The sequence below is a fragment of the Manihot esculenta genome, chromosome 4 (assembly GCF_001659605.2).
Source record: "Manihot esculenta cultivar AM560-2 chromosome 4, M.esculenta_v8, whole genome shotgun sequence".
Taxonomy (NCBI): Eukaryota; Viridiplantae; Streptophyta; class Magnoliopsida; order Malpighiales; family Euphorbiaceae; genus Manihot; species Manihot esculenta.
The window spans coordinates 7,098,383-7,115,322 of record NC_035164.2 but is presented as its reverse complement, the minus strand read 5'-3'; the positions used below and the strand labels follow the sequence as shown (position 1 = coordinate 7,115,322).

The following is a 16,940-nucleotide window of genomic DNA, read 5'->3' as shown; positions in this document are numbered from 1 at the left end:
ATGCTAAAAAAATTCAAGAGAACATTCTAAAAGCAGGATATAGTGCTAGAAAATCAAAATTGAGACTGAAATTTTTAATTGTGAATAGTTTGAGAATATTAACTATAACCTGAGCTACAAAGCTTAGGATGTGATGATTTTTTATAAAATGACAAGAATTGATTTACCACGCACTCCAAGACTTAGCCTAGTAAAGAGTGCATCTTAATAGACTTGAGAGGTCTAAGGTTCTACTTCCCCAATCCCCTATTTCAAAAAAAAAAAAATTAATTTACCACTTAATTTATCTAAAAGTAGGTTGCAAATGAGACAGTAACCTACTTTCCGTATGACTATGTTGTATTGTTGAATTTGTATACTTTGTTCCTACATAATAAAATAACACCATTATATTTCTTCTTCCTCTCCTCTCAAAAATCAATAATTGATATCAGCGCTATTTCATAAAAGCATGTGAGAAATACAAGATGAGAAAAGATAGAGAAAAAAAGAGAGAAGATAGAATATCAGAAAAATCAAATTAGAAAAACAAAAGGTTTCTCCATGCGCACTTCGAGGCTTAGCCTGGTGGAAAATGCATCTTAATAGACTTGAGAGGTCTAAGGTTCTACTCCCCCAATCCCCTATTTTCAAAAAAAAAAAAAAAATTCCTCCATGCCACAATAAGCATATGTCACAATAAAGTAATACCCTAATAAACCCAAGATAGCTACATTAGAAGATGAAGAATTCAAAAATAATGCCCATGCCGATATACCAATATTGATGTCGACATATACCAAAGTTGATGATATATTATGATATGAAAATAGAATAAAATTTAAATTTTAAGTTATTATATACGAGTTTAAATATGATTTAGTAGATAATTTTGTTAAAATTTTCTGTTATATTTTTCCTACATATGTATCATGTTTTAACGAGTAAAATAACAAAATCATTATATATCTTTTTTCTCTCTTCTCAAAAATCAACAAGTAAGTAACAATTTGATTTTCTATATGGACTATTTTATTCCTATAGTGAGAATCTATAAGTATAATTTTTTTAAAGTTGATTTTAAAAAAAAAAAATCAACTTTTCTCTTTTATAATTGGTCAGTCCTATAGGAGCTGCTGAGTGGCTTGATTAAAAGAAATATTAAAAAATACGATAACAGTATTGTAAATTATGCGTCTTACTTTTAAAAAATGAATATAGTTTGGTGGTTGTACAAAATGAAATTGAAAAAAATGAATTTCAAATGATTGGATTAAATTAGCAAAACTTATTTTCCTCACATAAGCTGTTGATAGATGAGTAGTTGAAGAGGGACGAATCAGTCTATCAGAGTCGCTACATAATTCAATACTTTTGAGTAGCCGTAGATGCTAATGGTGTTTGGCAGTCATTAAATTATTAATAATATTATTTTCTAATTTTTAATTATATATATGAATTATATGTTAATAATATAACATATCCTTATGTATTAATTACACAGGCATTTTTTAATCAAAATTATATAATTAATAATTATATATAAAATAATATAATATTTTTACTGTATATAATATATTTTAATATTAACACTACTATTATTTAAATGTTAATATCTTTAATTTTATTATTATTTTGATGTTATTTATTTATTATTTTAAAATAAATATAAAAATATTGTAATTTTATTTGTAAGGATAAAATTTGAGCTGAAACTGAAACTGAAACTATTGTTTGAATGTTAGTATTTTTAGTTTTATTATTATTTTGATGTTATTTATTATTATTTTAAAATAAACGTAAAATTATTGTAATTTATTTGTAAAAATAAAATTTTAGCTGAAACTGAAATTAAAATTAAAATTAAAAAAGAGTCAAAATAAAAATCAAACCAAACCAAAATCATACTGATTTTGGTTAGAATCGTACCAGAACAATACCAAAATTTTTAGACAATAGATCAACATGTTTACGAGCCCTTCTCAATAGCAAGTGGCATAAAATCAGGTAGACCCTGTAGATGATGACCTCTAGTAGATTGAGAGGGGCTATGTATATCCTGCTCAGATTCTGCAATTTCAAAGTGACGGCTAGAGCTGGCATATTTGTAAAAAGCGCATGTTAGTGAAGCCAAAATATATAATAATAATAATAATAATAAAAAAAAACTCAAAACCTCCTCTATCCTAGCTATGAATCCATTACCAAAATGTTTTTTTTGTCAGAAGCTAGTTACCGTTGTCGAAAGCTGGAAGTTCGATGGTAGATAGAAAGATATCGAGAACAACCACCAGTTAAGTCAGTTGTTTTCTCAGATAAATCAGCACTTGACTGCGTAAGATAATTCAACCAACATTGGAACTTTAGTGTAGTTCACGTTAAAATGCCTCAAATACACTTGAAAATCAATACATGGTTCACTTACAGATTCCTTCTGAAAATTTCGCAGAGTAGACTGTTTAGAGTTTTGGAATTTGAAGCTGCTTCTTTCATTTACAAGAAGAATTGCACATTTACATGTGAAGAATAGAAGTACTACTCCAAAAGAGAGAACCATAAGAAATTCAATAATAACAACTGATCCAAGGGCTGCACCAGCATAATGAAAATTGATATGAGTTATAATTTAATATAGATGCACTTTGGCTAAAAAAAATTAAAAAAATACAAGCAAGATATATACATACATATATATATATATGATTGTTACTTACTGTGAACTGCCAATGAACTCATTGGCCTTTTTCGGATAAGATTCACAGTAGCCTTAACGTGCAATGGCATTGAGATATTGTCAGTACAATCAGCATAACAACCATAATTTCCCATATCATTTACTTTCAACGTCAAAACAGCACCATTTTCTCCACCCTATTCTCCAAAAAGATAAATAAGAAAAGAGAAATTAAGCCCATGTTAAAGCAGCCTTTTTCACAGTTTTAAACTGTATACAGTACCCAGGAATTCATACTTCTTCTAAAACTTCCTGCAAATGAGCATATACTCACATGATATGAGAGTTGTTGCATGACAAGGTTGCAATCATTAATTGTCCCCCGAAATCTGATTCCATGAGCTTTGACCATAAAATGTTTTGAAATAGTAACATATGTCTGAAGAGGTTGCCACTGATAGTTATTAATTAGCTTCAGTTCAGTTGTATCTATAAGTTCAGCTGGTAGGCTGGTTATTAGAAATCCATCATTAACTTCAACAGAAAATGCGACTATAAAGTGAGACTTTTTGCCTGAAACATATTAACAAACAGAAATAAACTCCCCGGAAGACATTTCTAACAAGTCTACCTCATTTCAAAAACTAAAATGTCACCCTTTAAAAAAAAAAAAGAAAAAGGAAAAGAAAAATAGTAGATTTTTACTCAATTTCCATCTAGCTAATTTGATTTCATTAAGAATGAAAATTCATCATTCTCGACCATTCAGTTGTCAATAGAAACACAGATTCAGATACGAATGGAATTCACTCAATTTGAAATTTATCATTTATGGTGTAAGCTACTTAAACTTCAAATGGGTAACTCTACATTTCAAAGAAGTACAATAAGATTTAATTTAATATAAAATTTTAACGTCCAACCAATTCCAATGTTAAAGAAAACATCCATATACATACCAGGGAAATTAAGAAGATCTGGATCTCCAACACAGAACTCAAACTTGTCCCTAGCTTTGTCAAAGATCAGCGACTTATCCTCCTTTCCCTTTAATATGATAAATTTGGGGACATTAATAAATGGAGGATCATTGATAGATTGTACGAAAGCTGGAACTGCAATCTCATTTATCCCATTCTTGTTGTTGGCAGAAAAACGAACAGTATCATTGCCGCTGAAATTCACATTTCTGAATATGGTGGGAAAGAACGTTAATCACACATGATAAAGACCAGATCAAGAAAATATTAAGTTGAGAGAGACTTATGCCATGAAAACATCACAGATCATTGGTGCATATCTATGTCCTGCAAAGGAAATGAAGCCACAAAATGTGTTTATCATTGCTTCTCTTTTCTTGTTCTTACTTAACGTGAACTGGGTGTTAGGTTCAAAAATCCCAAATCTTGCTACTAGTATTAACTAATATTTAACTGCTTTGTCCTCCCATTCAGTGATAGGGGAGGTGTTTCACTCCCTGATACAGCATTATCAGACAGGCAGTCATTGAACTACTGGTCCAGTGACTTCATGAATGTAAACAATAGGATAAGTAGATAGTACCCGAGATATTGAATTGACTGAAGTGCTAGATTCATCACATCTACACATCCCTCTAAGGTCAAACTCTTTGCTTCATCATCTTCTCTCTTAACTAAAAATTTCCCCCAAAATGGATCCCAAAATTGCATCAGCAGGGGCGATAAAAACAGAGTCCCAAAGTCTGCTCTAAGAGTGACAGAAATGTTCTCCATTGGATCAGAAGACCTAATCTCAAACCCTGAGAAACCACTGCAAGTGCAAGAATCATAACATTAGAAGAGCATACACTTAGTAATACATCAGCCATTTTGAAACTTCAAAATGCTGAGCATATTAATAAAGTTTAGTGATAAATTATGATACCCATATCTAGGGCTTATCATGTCCTCAGTTGCTTGCAGCTGACTTGGAAATGAAATAAACTGGGGAGGGATATTGAGAACATAAATGCTTACAGTAGCAAAAGCAAGATTGCCATTTACATCTGATATTGTATACATAAAAGAGTCATTCCCATAATAATTTTGATAGGGGGTGTATCTAAAGAACTGTCCATCCTGTAAAAGTGAACCACAATTTGGCTGAAAAATTACAATGTAAAACAGCAAGTCAATTTTCCAAAAAGCTCTTCCAAGGAATAAATCAGTAATATAAGCATAACTTTAAAGGCAAATTGAGAAATGTCATATCAGCTAAGAATTATAGGCAGTTGTAATATTGTGATAGATATTAATAATAGTACCATTGCAAATCGCATAAAAGGATCCACAAATGCAGGTGGAATAACATTAGGAAAATAAGGATAAAGTGATCCTACTATTTACAAGAAAAGATAAGATATTATAGAAAACTACAATAATTTTTTTTCTTACTTTTGAGAATTCAATAATGCTTGCATTATGTCCAGCAAAGTAGTCATTTGCTAAAACATCAAAAGCAATAGACTCATCCTCCCAAACAGATATTTTATCATCATAAGCCTTAGGAAAATATTCACCTGTAGAATTTGAAAGTAGCTATTTTAGAAATATCAAATATTTTCCATATAATGGAAATTAAATTAGTATTTAAAGAACCCATTATTAAGAAATGGTAAAAATAAAAAATAAAGAAAGCTTTTTGGTATCTCCACTTTGATAATCACAAATACATCACTGCCATGGAAAAAGTGCTGAAATGCATCATTGTCTCATTCAAAAAACTATATCTGTAAATTTTATCAATTTTGTTCAAAATGATAAAACACTTATTTCATAATTTTTAAAAAGTAAACAAAAAATATCTCACCAAATAACCTATACATAATGGGGATCTTCTTACATGCAATTGGAAAAGGGAAAAAGAATAATACTATTTATAATACTTAGTCTTGATAATCTCCTTTATTTAAGTAATAAACCCCTTTGCTCCTGTTTTTTTTACTTTTCTACTTCATTCATAGAGACACAGCCTCATAATTACGTTGTTGTATATATCATTCTTATAAGTCCATAATCTTAATACTTCTCTTTTTAGCAAAGTTGCTATTGCACTCACAAATCAATGCAAATTAATTTGGCCATGTACTATATCATATTTTGTTGGATCAAACAAATATTCTAAAAAGAGTTGACCATCTTAATCTGAACCTAGCATAAGCTTTATGGCCCCTTAGTCATAAAGTATTGTCTTATGGTTTCTTGAACAAATCAAATCATGCCATTTTTACTAGTTAGAAATCTAAGAATATTGGTTATATATCGTAAAATGTAATGGAATGTGAGGCAATCAAATAATCCATTGTATTATAGTTGCAACATTCCACTATGCTCTACCAAGTATAGCCTTGGCTTTGGCATTTTTCTTAGAATTACAAAAATAGTTTTCTATAAAACTCAACAAAGTTCAAAAATCCTAAAGTCACCATGCTATGAGGACAAATCAAGTTCATCTTGCTATACTAAATCTACCACCAAATCATAAAGCATTTAAATTAATGATAGTTTGTTTGCATTGAAGATATTGACATAGTTATAACTTACCACCATACACATTGACCCCAAAGGGGCAGGGCATGAGATTTACGCCATCAAATGAAACACACATCTCATAAGTTCGAACATCCTTAGCCATATATTGACAAGTATATGACCCGTCATTATTATCAACAAACATTTCTGTTGAAAAACCAGACGTATTTACTGAAGCAATCTCTAGTTTTAGCAGTGACTGTTGGGACAAGACATGATTAGAAAATGAATCCATTAGTTGCACCCATATTTCATTTTCCATCAGCTTTGGCACCTTGGGAGAAAATTTCACAATTTTTGAAAGAGATACATCAACCTTCCCTATGAAAAGCAGGAAAAAATTTAGTAAAAAATCAAGGGAGAAACTGCACGCAATTATATGGGGTAACCATTATTATAGATTAAACAATTAAAAAAAATCAAACAAGAAGGGGAAAAAAAGAAGGTAACTACACCAGTGAAGCAGTAACTAGCAAGTAGCAACCATACATGCAAAATGAAACATTGAAAACAAAACTAATAATTTACCATCTTGAAGTTCAATTGTACACCTTTGCTTTTTGTAAAAAAACAATACGAGATTAAAAAAATTATATTATAAATTTAAAATATTTAAAAAAAAATTGACAAGCTTACACTAAGGATGTAAGATGATTAGATGGAAAGGAAAAAAACACAAATTTTATGTCTTGAGTTCAAAAACCCTAGTGGGCAAGAATTCTATTTTCATTAGTAGAAAGAAACCTATTTTTAAACCAGAATGCCAGTGGTTTGATTCCCAGTTAACCCAACCCAAACCACTTTTGAAAACTATGGATTGTATTGCAAGTGCAAAGTTAGCTTGAATACCAAATTTTTTTGAAAATTATTCTATTCCCATACTAATTAACAAAATGTGAAAAATCATACATTAGTCCAAACAGTTTGTTTCTTATCTGCATTTTGAAATCTAAAACATTAAGTTGTGGATATTTGATTAACTATAAAAATAAAAGGAAACATTTTGTTCACAACCACTAAAGTGCAAATTGACCTTATTATTACACATTCAAAAACTCAATTCAATTTTCTAAAGCTTTAGTGTCTGCTTGACATTGTCGTTGCAGGGCTAAATTTTTAAGAAAGCCCCCATTTTAAGATGTTATTGAAAAATCTGTTTCAAAAATTTGTTTTTTAGTTTTAGTATTCTTATCGCTAAAAACATCAAATTTAGTTTTAAATTATCTCTCAGTAATCTCTAATTGACATAAATCGATGACAATTTTGATTAAATTTATGCATTCACCGTGGTACTAGTGACAGATGAAAGGAAGAAATGTAAATTAAAAGTGAGGCTAACCCAAAACATAAATATAAGACTAACCTGCTTTAACTTCCTTTCTGAATGATTGAACACCACTCAGCAAAATATTTCCACAAAATACATATATTTCATAGATCCCACTCTTCTCAGAAGTATAAATCACATGAAAAACACTGGCTGCAACTTCAAAGTGTCCAGCAGACTGAATCAAAGAGAAGAAGGAAAGAATGTCAGATTTCTCAACAATGGACTGAGGGAAATAATTAAGTACAACTTACAATGTTCATTGTAACATCAGATGGTGCTGGAGAAATTTCTTTCTGGCTGAGTTCTTGAGCAGGTCCATTTCCTGTAAAAGAGATGCATGCCTCCTTGTGAACCACTGTTAAAATTGTTCATCAAAAGGAAAGAAATTATAATATCAGATACCATTGATGATTGGAACAATGCTTGGCTGCACATAATAGGAATCATTTTCCCTTACAATCTGCACTTTAATGCTTCCTAGTTCAACGAAAGCAGGATATTGAAAAATGTCAAACAAATAGACTGAAAACTGTGAAATTTCACCAGCAATGGAATCATTTAAACCAGATCCGTTGACAATGCTGGCTGATCCATCACAATAACCTGTTAAATTGAAACATAATTAATATTGTGATGATTTCAGAAAGAAATAGTTACATTATATATATAGGCAATAGCATCAAGCACTGCTTGTCACCTACTATAATCAAAACTTAATTTGGCCTCCCTGCCAATGGCAACAGCCATAATCAATAACTAGTAGACCAAACATTTGTTGCATTCTAGAAGGGAAAAGGAAAAGAAATATTGAGGGAGTAGGGTAGATAAAAGCAAGAGCTCAACACTAACATCATTAGACTTTCCAAAAAAAATAATTAGCAGATATGTTATACACCTATAAAGACAGTATAAGCAAATGGCATGTTGGAGATGCTTCTATTATGCTCCAAATCAGATATAGTGAGCAAGAAGTTTCCCGGTTCTAATAGACTGAAAGAGAATAACTGTATTCCTGGAACCACATCTTCAAAGTGCAAATCTGCAACTGGTATAGTCAGATTTGTCTCTCTTTCAACAATATCAGCATCAAATTCATATAGTCCAGAAACAAGGTTCCCATACTGATCTCGTTGATGTATAAAAATTTCCATTTTGGAAAATATTTGCCAAGCATTTGTCTCAAACTTCCATTTTGGCAGGCAATTGGAAATGTCTAGAGGACCTGGAAAAAGACGGTTCTAAGGAGTCAAAAAGAAAAAGGGAATCACTTCATGCTTTTTACAAGAGAAAACTTAAATTCCATGTTAGCTCATGTCAAACAGCATCAACAGAAACATTTTCAACATGGGCTTGGGAGCTATTTTGTATCTGCATCACAATTTGGATATGACACTAATGAGTTTTCCCCTTTTTCCCCTTCTCTTCCCCTGTACAAATTAAACTTCACAGTGAAAGTTCACGTAGAAACTGATGATACAAAGTGAGAAAGCACCCCAATTCACAGAAATAATGCAACAGTCTGTGGCATGTTAACAAGAATGGACTTCAAGACAATGTTGAGTTGGTGCTGTGAGTTTGTAATACACCTCATCAATTTCAATATCTCAAGAAAGAAAACCTTGAGAAAGATTTACTGGTGAATTCATGAAAAAAATAACTCTTATTTACAAAAAGAATCCCTCTAATACAAGCTATGAACAAATGGCTAGCTACAGCACAATCACCTGGATTCACTTTCAACGGAAGTGGAGAGCCATTCAAGGTTTGCTTTCCTCCTTTCACATGCAATAAAAGGTCTCCAGCTTTTTCTGCAATAAACTCAATGCTAATAATCCCAAGCTCATTCCAACCAACGTGAGTGATGTTTGGAACATTGGCAAGGGAACCATTCGCATAAAGCACACTAACTGTAAAATTATAGGAATTTAATTCTTCAGCAGTTGAAGAAACATCATTCCCAAATGCATCTCTAGGAACAATGAAAATAGTAGCTCTTTCACCAGCTTCAAACTCATTCAAAAATCCCATCCATGACGCTATGCAGACAGATGGATAAATTTTCCCTTGAATCGGAAATAGCAACCTCAGTTAGTATGCATTTATGTGTACTTGACATTATACAGGCCCTTGAACAATATATAACAGCAGATTATAAGATTTCACAAAGAGTTGATTTGCAGAGTATTATCATAATGAGCAAAAGCACAAGTGTTAAATTAATCAATAGCACTTCACCAACAATTTAACTTCCCTTAATCCAAAACAACTAGTAAAACCCAGATAGAGCACAAAGCCAAAATAAAAATGGAAGACAAAACAAAATCCTTCTGTCATAGATTGCAGGCTCAAATTGATTGCTAGGGAAAACATTTTTCCTCAAACAAGTTCTAACTTACATATCTAAATAAGCGAAAATAGAAGTTAAATGCTAAAGATTGCATATTAGGACCTGGCAGAGCTTCGTAATGGAGAGATGAATCAAATACTTTGAAAGGATCATCATTGATGAAGACGTTAAAGACCCCAACTCTGATTGGAGCAAAAGTAATTCTCCAGGTACTGGTATCCCCTGCAGTATCCAGGAAAACCCCAGAAACGAAAGAACTATTTCCTTTCTTCCCATTCACTGTGAGTGTAGGATTGAAAGCATTCTTATCAAGTGAAGCATTTCCTTTACTGTCAAACTCTCCCAGTACTATGATCTTTATGGCTGCAGTATCCCCAGCTTGGAATGTGTTGTTGTCATTTAACCAACTGAAAGCGAAATTTGGAACTTTTGCTTTATCTGCCAGAGATTACAGGATTTTTTCACGAATTTTTCAAACAAGTGATAATCAGAGAGGAAAGATTTCCATGAGTACCTGAGGTTGAAGATTCAAATGCGGGGAAGAAGAGGGAAAAAAAACCCAAGATGCGAATGAGATAACGAATTGCCATGATGGATCGTGAGAGAGAGAACCTGAAACTTGCATGTGCACAGAATCTTTTGAAATTGATTGGAACGATTTGGGACCAGTTATCGACGGTTACCAACGGTTGAGTACGTGGGTTTTTTAAAATAAAAATTATTATTTAGTCCAAATCATTATTTAATCCCATAACTTGAAAATATATCAACTAATCCTTGTCTTTGAAACTCTTAACTATTTTATCCTTATGTTTATTTGCGTCATTGTTATTAGTTTTGAAATGGCTAAGATGCTCTTATCACTCTTATCTGCAATTTCACAACACAATTATCTATTTAATCCTTTGTAATATTACAATTATAATTACTCAATCCCTACTTATTAACTATGCAATTATAAAAGAGGCTAAATAATTAACGATTTAAAAAATATAAATTAATTGATATATATTTAAAATAAGAAGATTAAATAAGTAATTATACTAAATTATATAAATTAAGAATGTGTTCATTTTTATTGTGATTTTCTACTTTTTTTATTTGATAAAAAATTTGAAAACATGTTCAGTGTTTTGTTTTTATTTTTATTACTTATTAAAAAATATTTTTAAAATTGAAAAATCAAAAACCGAAACTACAAATATGAATTTTCTTGTTATAAATTTTATCAAATCATTATACTTTTTTATAATTTTTATTAAATTTTTATTAATGATTTTAAAATTTTATTTTCATCAATAAAATTTATTTTTTAATATATATTCATTCAATTAATTTATAAAATATATTTTTATTTTATTATTGTAAGAAAAATTTACTATTTAATTCTTATAGGGTGAAAATTTTATTAATTAACTCATTGATTTTAAAAAAAATTAAATATTATTTAAAATTTTAATAAATTAATTAATTAATTATTTTATTAATTTTAATTTTTAAATATTTTATTATTTATTCCTTATAATATTAAAAATTCATTAGTTTATCTTTCAATTATGTAAAAATATTTATTAATTATTTTTTTTTATATTAACAGTATTTTAAATTTTTTATAAAAAAATTTATTATTTAGTCAATGTAATAAAGTAAAACTCGTTAATTGATCTATCAATTTTCAAAAATATATAATAAAAAATAATAGATTAAAAAAACTACAAACAGAAGCATTCATTTTTTTTTGGTCTTATAGAGATACATAACTATTTTTCATCTTGCTCCAACTCTTTTTGAGAGTGAGAAATTGTTCCTTTTAAAATTATTTTTTTATTTCCTTTTGAAATCGATGATCGCTGGATCTCATTTATTCTGAATAAGGCCACACTCAATAAAACAATGCTGACCCAAAATTCATAAATTCCCATTAGCTGACATATCCAGCATTTCAAGTCTTGATTTAAACACACGGGGCAAGACCGGTCGATCGCAAGTTCAGGTCCAGTAAGAGGTAATTCAACTCGGTAATATGACGTGAGAAAGAACAGCAGGTCCAATCACTTCACAGTCCACATGGTCCACATGCGTATCGAGAGAATTAAATGGTCGTATGGCATAGAGAGAAGCTCAGATACGTCCATATGTACGGAACCGAGTGACGAAAAGGCCGTTTGACGTCACTAACAGATAAAAAGAAAATAATAAAATGATAGAAACATTTTTCTTTATTCTAAGTTTACACTCATATGGTAAACTCTACTCTCTGATCTCATAACATGAAAAATAATGGTGTAAATCCTCTTCCTTATGGATTACTACTCAAATTAAAAAATACTCAAAATATGATAGCATTGTAATTCCAATCTCTGTTAAATTTATAGAAAAAAAAATTAGTATAATATAAAGATAAAAATTTATTTGTCAGTCTCACTGATGCCTGAGCATGGAAAAATGGGTACTGTGATCACCCTCTTTAAGCAAAAAATTCTTTTCCACTCGTTTCCAATCTCCTCCTCCTCTGCCAGAACTCTATGCAATTCCGGTTTCAACCCATACTCTACATAAGTTGAAATATCACAGCAAGATCGCTCTCAATTCACTTACCCCCTATTTGGAATGAAAAATTTTACAAGAATTCAATTTAATCGCTTTCTTTTTTAATAATTCTATCATTTAAAATGAAAAAATTCAATTATTTTTAATTTAATTTTTTATTTTATGACATTTAAAGTTTAAAAAATTCTGATGTTACAGTCATAAAAATATAAACTTACAATTTGAAATTAGAGAAATAATTTTTTTTTTATGAAAATTGAAAATATTTAAGATATAATTTCAGAATTTTAGATATTTATTTAAATATATTTTATCTAACATTTATAAAAGGAAAAATACCTCTTTAAACCCTTGAGAAATTAATCAAAATTTATATCCCTAAAATGATCCATTTAGATCCTTAAATTTTTAAAAATTATATAAAAAAGTCCAAAATCTTTAGGATAAAGCGCATAACATGATAGTCTTTGTTCCAATAAAAAGTCTATGTTCCAAAAAAAATATATTAAAGAGAGTAACAAATATAATGATAATCATTTAACTCCATTGAAAAAATAAGTTTAATATTATATTTTAATAATTAAATTTATAAATAAACTATATTAATTATATTATTATAAATGAATAAAATAGTTTTATAAAATTCATAAAACAAATAAAGTATTATTTAAAAATTTAAAAATTAAAATTTATTAAACAATAGATTAAAATATGATTTACATTCAATTAAAATTATAAATAATTTATATTTTTTTATTTTTTCATTAACTAAAAATCAAATTTTAATCCCATAATATCCTTTAAAAAATTTTAAAACATCATTAAAAACTATATAACTATTACAATAATATATGTAATAAAAATAATGATGTGATTGAAACGAAATTGTATTGTTATTGGTCAATCTGTAAGAAAAATAAAGCGAGGTAATTGGCGTATATGACAGCCACATGATACTCAAGTTAGTAAAGTAAGGAAAAAAATGAGTGTAATAAAATATTTTGAATTCAAGAGTAGTTATATAAGAATATGTATCTTGTTTTATGTATTCATAAGCTTTATTATTATAAAAGATATAATTTGTTATTAAATCTCCTGAAAATCTGACTAGTACTGGCTAGTAGATGAAGAGATCCTACGATTATAAATATAGTTGAGATTTGCTAGATTGCATTTTATAATGGTAATTTTTCATGGAGTTTTGCTTTGTAGTTGAGACCGTGAGTCTTTGACGGAGAGCTAAGACATACTGTGTGTGAGTCTCTTTTTCTATCAGTGGGATGGAATGAGTATCATTTGACCAAATTATTGTCATGTGATTTTATTTTTATCATGTGATTTTATTTGCAAATGCCAACTCATAATTTATTTTGAACTACTATTATGTTATATCAAATAAAAATAGTAATAAAATATATAAAAAGATTAAATATGATTTTTTTATGTAAATATGGATTTAAATTATGTTGTAAATTAATTGAAATGTTAGCTTTTAAATGACTTTGTTGCATTTCAAAGTCTGAATTTTCGCCATGTTAGCAATTTGAGGATGGCAGGCCGATATTATCGCTACGTCCAACGTGGCATGCTGATATGGAATGCTGACATTATCACCACATTATCAATCTCTCCCTTTATAATTTGTGTAAAAATTTAAAAGTATAAGTTTTTAAATTATAAATAAAATAAAATTTCAATTCTTAGTGATAAAAATGTGTAACTTTTAAAATGTATGAAAAAAATAAAATAGAGAAGAAAGTGAGAGAGAAAAAAAGGGAGAGAAGAGAGAGATATGGTGAGACAGAGAGGGAGAAAGAGAGAATTGCAAAAGAGAAAATATCTCTCTCTTCTTTTGTACCTCTCTATCTTACTTTATATTTTTTATCAAAATTCCTCGTTTACTATTATAAATAAATGTTAAGAGAAGATAATTTTATAGAAATATTGTAAGAATAGTTAGAAAAAAAAAATTAGATAAAAAAGTAAAGTGAGAGAGATAAATACAAGAGAAAAGAGAGAGAATTTTTTGCCCTTTCCCTATTTTCCCTCTCTATCTCACTATTTTCTCTACTCTCCTTCTCTCACTCTCTTCCTTATTTTCTTATTTTTTTTCATGCATTTTGAAAATTACATACTTTTACCCTTAAGGATTAAAATTTTATTTTATTTATAATTTTACACTTTTAAATTTTTGCATTACATCACAAAGAGAAAAGTTGATGACATAGTGATGATGTCAATATTCCACATCAAATATAATAATGACATCAGCATGTCACGTAAGACATGATGATGATGTCAACATGCCACATCAATATGTCTAATACCATCGGCTACTAAATTCTCAAATTGCTAACATTACAAAAGTTTAGACCGTGAAATGCAATAAAAGTTACTTTAATCACTAGTTACTTTAATCACTAAAGTGCAAAAGCGCGAAAATATAGATAACTAAAGTGTACTTTTCCCTATATTATTTTAGAGATTAATATATTTTTCCTTCAATTTAGTTTAATTCTACTCGACTTTTATATACATACTTTGTACTGAAATGCAGTTATTTTACTACGACTTTAATGATCTCTTAAGTCTGATCCTACATAGACGGATTCAAATGAGAAATTAAATATAAACTTTTATATTTCTAAAGCATAGCCCAAGAAACTTATAAACAGAAAGCTTAAAATACATAGAAGAAGTGCTCAAAAAGATTGGACAAGGGACTTTCAACGATCTAAAATCCATAGTCCAAATTCGAAATTTCAAGTTAGGCAGCACATCTGCGAAGTAGCTGAAAAATGCAAGTTCAGCGGCCGAACGGAGTTTCAACTGTCAAACTTGGATTATCCCAAAATCCCGCAGCTTGATCTATAAATTAGCAGTCTCCAAAAACACTTGTAACCACAACATCTAGCAACCCAAACTCACTGCCAACACTTCCGCAAACTCACAGCAGCTAAACAGAGAGGAAAGGTCAACATGCATATAATAAAATCACATGTTCATAGGAAATCAAAGTGTTTAAACTAAAGAAAACCCATACTTTTAACACACATGCAAAACATGACTTCTCTTAGGTATAGAACAGAAGATCCCATTCAAGTTTCCAACTCATCACAAGAAAAACAACATGCAATTACTAAAATCCAAGTCAAAAAGAATTTTATCCTCCAAAGTTTAAAATTAATAGTTATGCTACTTTAAATCCTTCACCCACACATAAATACCATGTATGAGCTACGAATAATAGTGAGTACAGAGATTGGAAACCTATTTTTTAGAGAAGTTTGTCTCCTAACAGCCCAAAGGAATGAAGAGAAGAGAAGAGATGCTTGAAGGCTTTAGCTTGAAGTTCAAGAGATTGGAAGCTTAAATCTTCAAAAGCCAAGGAATTTATTTGAAAAAAAGTGAAGAAATAAATTAATGAAATCATAAGAAAGATTAGAGCTCATCTTCGAATAGAAACTTCTCTCTATTTTCGAGCCGAGCACTTTTTATAATTGGGTTTATTAGACCAGCTTTAGACGCCAAAGACGGCATCTTTAGCGATTAAAAATTATTGTTGTTAAAAGTTTTAACCCTTTAAAAATTCATTTCAAATTCATTTATAAAATATCATTTTATTTATTTTAAATTTTCAATGAAATCTTCATTAAAATATATTATCTATTATTTATTAATATAATATGCAATGTAAATATAATAATGATGTTGAGTTTTATTGTAATTATAATATTTTAAAGTAATATTTTTAAAATTTGATAATAATTAATTAGTTCATAGATTTATTAATTTCACTCTATTGTATTATTCTATGGGTGTTTTCATATTTTTAATTTTAATATCTTGAATTATGGTGTTTCTAAGAAATTATTTATTTATATTATTGTGATAAATTGAATCATTAAATTTATTTAATTGAATATATTTAAATTATAAAATAACGATAATATTATTTTAAGTGATTATTTAATAAATAAATATATAAATAAATTAAGATAATTAACTGAATATTTTAGAACTCAAATAGACTAGTTGTTTAAAAGAATTTATATTGATTTAAATTATCTTTAAAAAATGAAGGACTAATACGTAATTTTAAATTTTAAATTAAAAAACAAAAAAAATTAGTAATGTGCAGCGCCTCAATTTACGTTCCCTCCTTGTCTCTCTCTCCCTCTCCCTCTCCCTCTCCCTCTCTTTCTGCCTTCACTCCAGCGAACCACTTCTTTATTGTCGATGACCAATTAACGACGACCGCCATTTTCAGACGACACCGGTGAGCCAAGAACCAGCAATTATGGAATGTGATATCAGTGATTTTGGAAGGATAAAGAAAATAGATTTCTAAACTTTAAAATCTCTTATCTTGTAATTTGAATATCAATTCAAAAAAATAATTAATACATATTTACTCTTTGTTATTTATTTTAAAAGGTACACTAGATTGAGTTAGACTCTAAAAATATAGTGTTAATAATTATTCTAAGATATTATTTAATTTTTTTT

At 29.1% G+C, this 16,940-nt stretch overlaps 1 protein-coding gene across 5 annotated transcripts; it reads right to left on the bottom strand.

The window, feature by feature from the left end:
* Positions 1 to 1,819: 1,819 nt before the first annotated feature.
* LOC110612833 (protein GAMETE EXPRESSED 2) lies at positions 1,820 to 10,562 on the bottom strand. Of its 5 annotated transcripts, none has more exons than XM_043955646.1 (17): positions 10,396 to 10,562; positions 9,984 to 10,319; positions 9,259 to 9,597; positions 8,430 to 8,756; positions 7,937 to 8,137; positions 7,786 to 7,856; positions 7,568 to 7,709; positions 6,217 to 6,525; positions 5,068 to 5,192; positions 4,559 to 4,776; positions 4,217 to 4,444; positions 3,613 to 3,842; positions 2,988 to 3,226; positions 2,694 to 2,850; positions 2,405 to 2,568; positions 2,216 to 2,310; positions 1,820 to 2,075 (listed from the first exon to the last, which is right to left on the bottom strand). In XM_043955646.1, the coding sequence occupies exons 1-17, from the start codon at positions 10,469 to 10,471 to the stop codon at positions 1,949 to 1,951; spliced, it is 3,384 nt and encodes a 1,127-aa protein (XP_043811581.1). In that variant the 5' UTR covers positions 10,472 to 10,562; the 3' UTR covers positions 1,820 to 1,948. The 5 variants fall into 5 exon arrangements, with proteins under 5 accessions (XP_043811581.1, XP_043811582.1, XP_043811584.1 ...); XM_043955647.1 differs by having other exon boundaries at positions 4,559 to 4,752; XM_043955648.1 differs by having other exon boundaries at positions 1,940 to 2,075; positions 2,185 to 2,310.
* Between the last annotated feature and the right edge of the window lie 6,378 nt (positions 10,563 to 16,940).

Excerpts from the sequence above, each read along its gene's own strand:
- LOC110612833 (XM_043955646.1), bottom strand. The coding sequence starts at position 10,471 with ATGGCAATTCGTTATCTCATTCGCATCTTGGGTTTTTTTTCCCTCTTC. Across the intron at positions 7,857-7,936 it reads CATTGTTCCAATCATCAATG|GAAATGGACCTGCTCAAGAA; the intron begins GTATCTGATATT and ends TCTCTTTTACAG. Across the intron at positions 2,311-2,404 it reads GAAATTTTCAGAAGGAATCT|TCAAGTGCTGATTTATCTGA; the intron begins GTAAGTGAACCA and ends TATCTTACGCAG.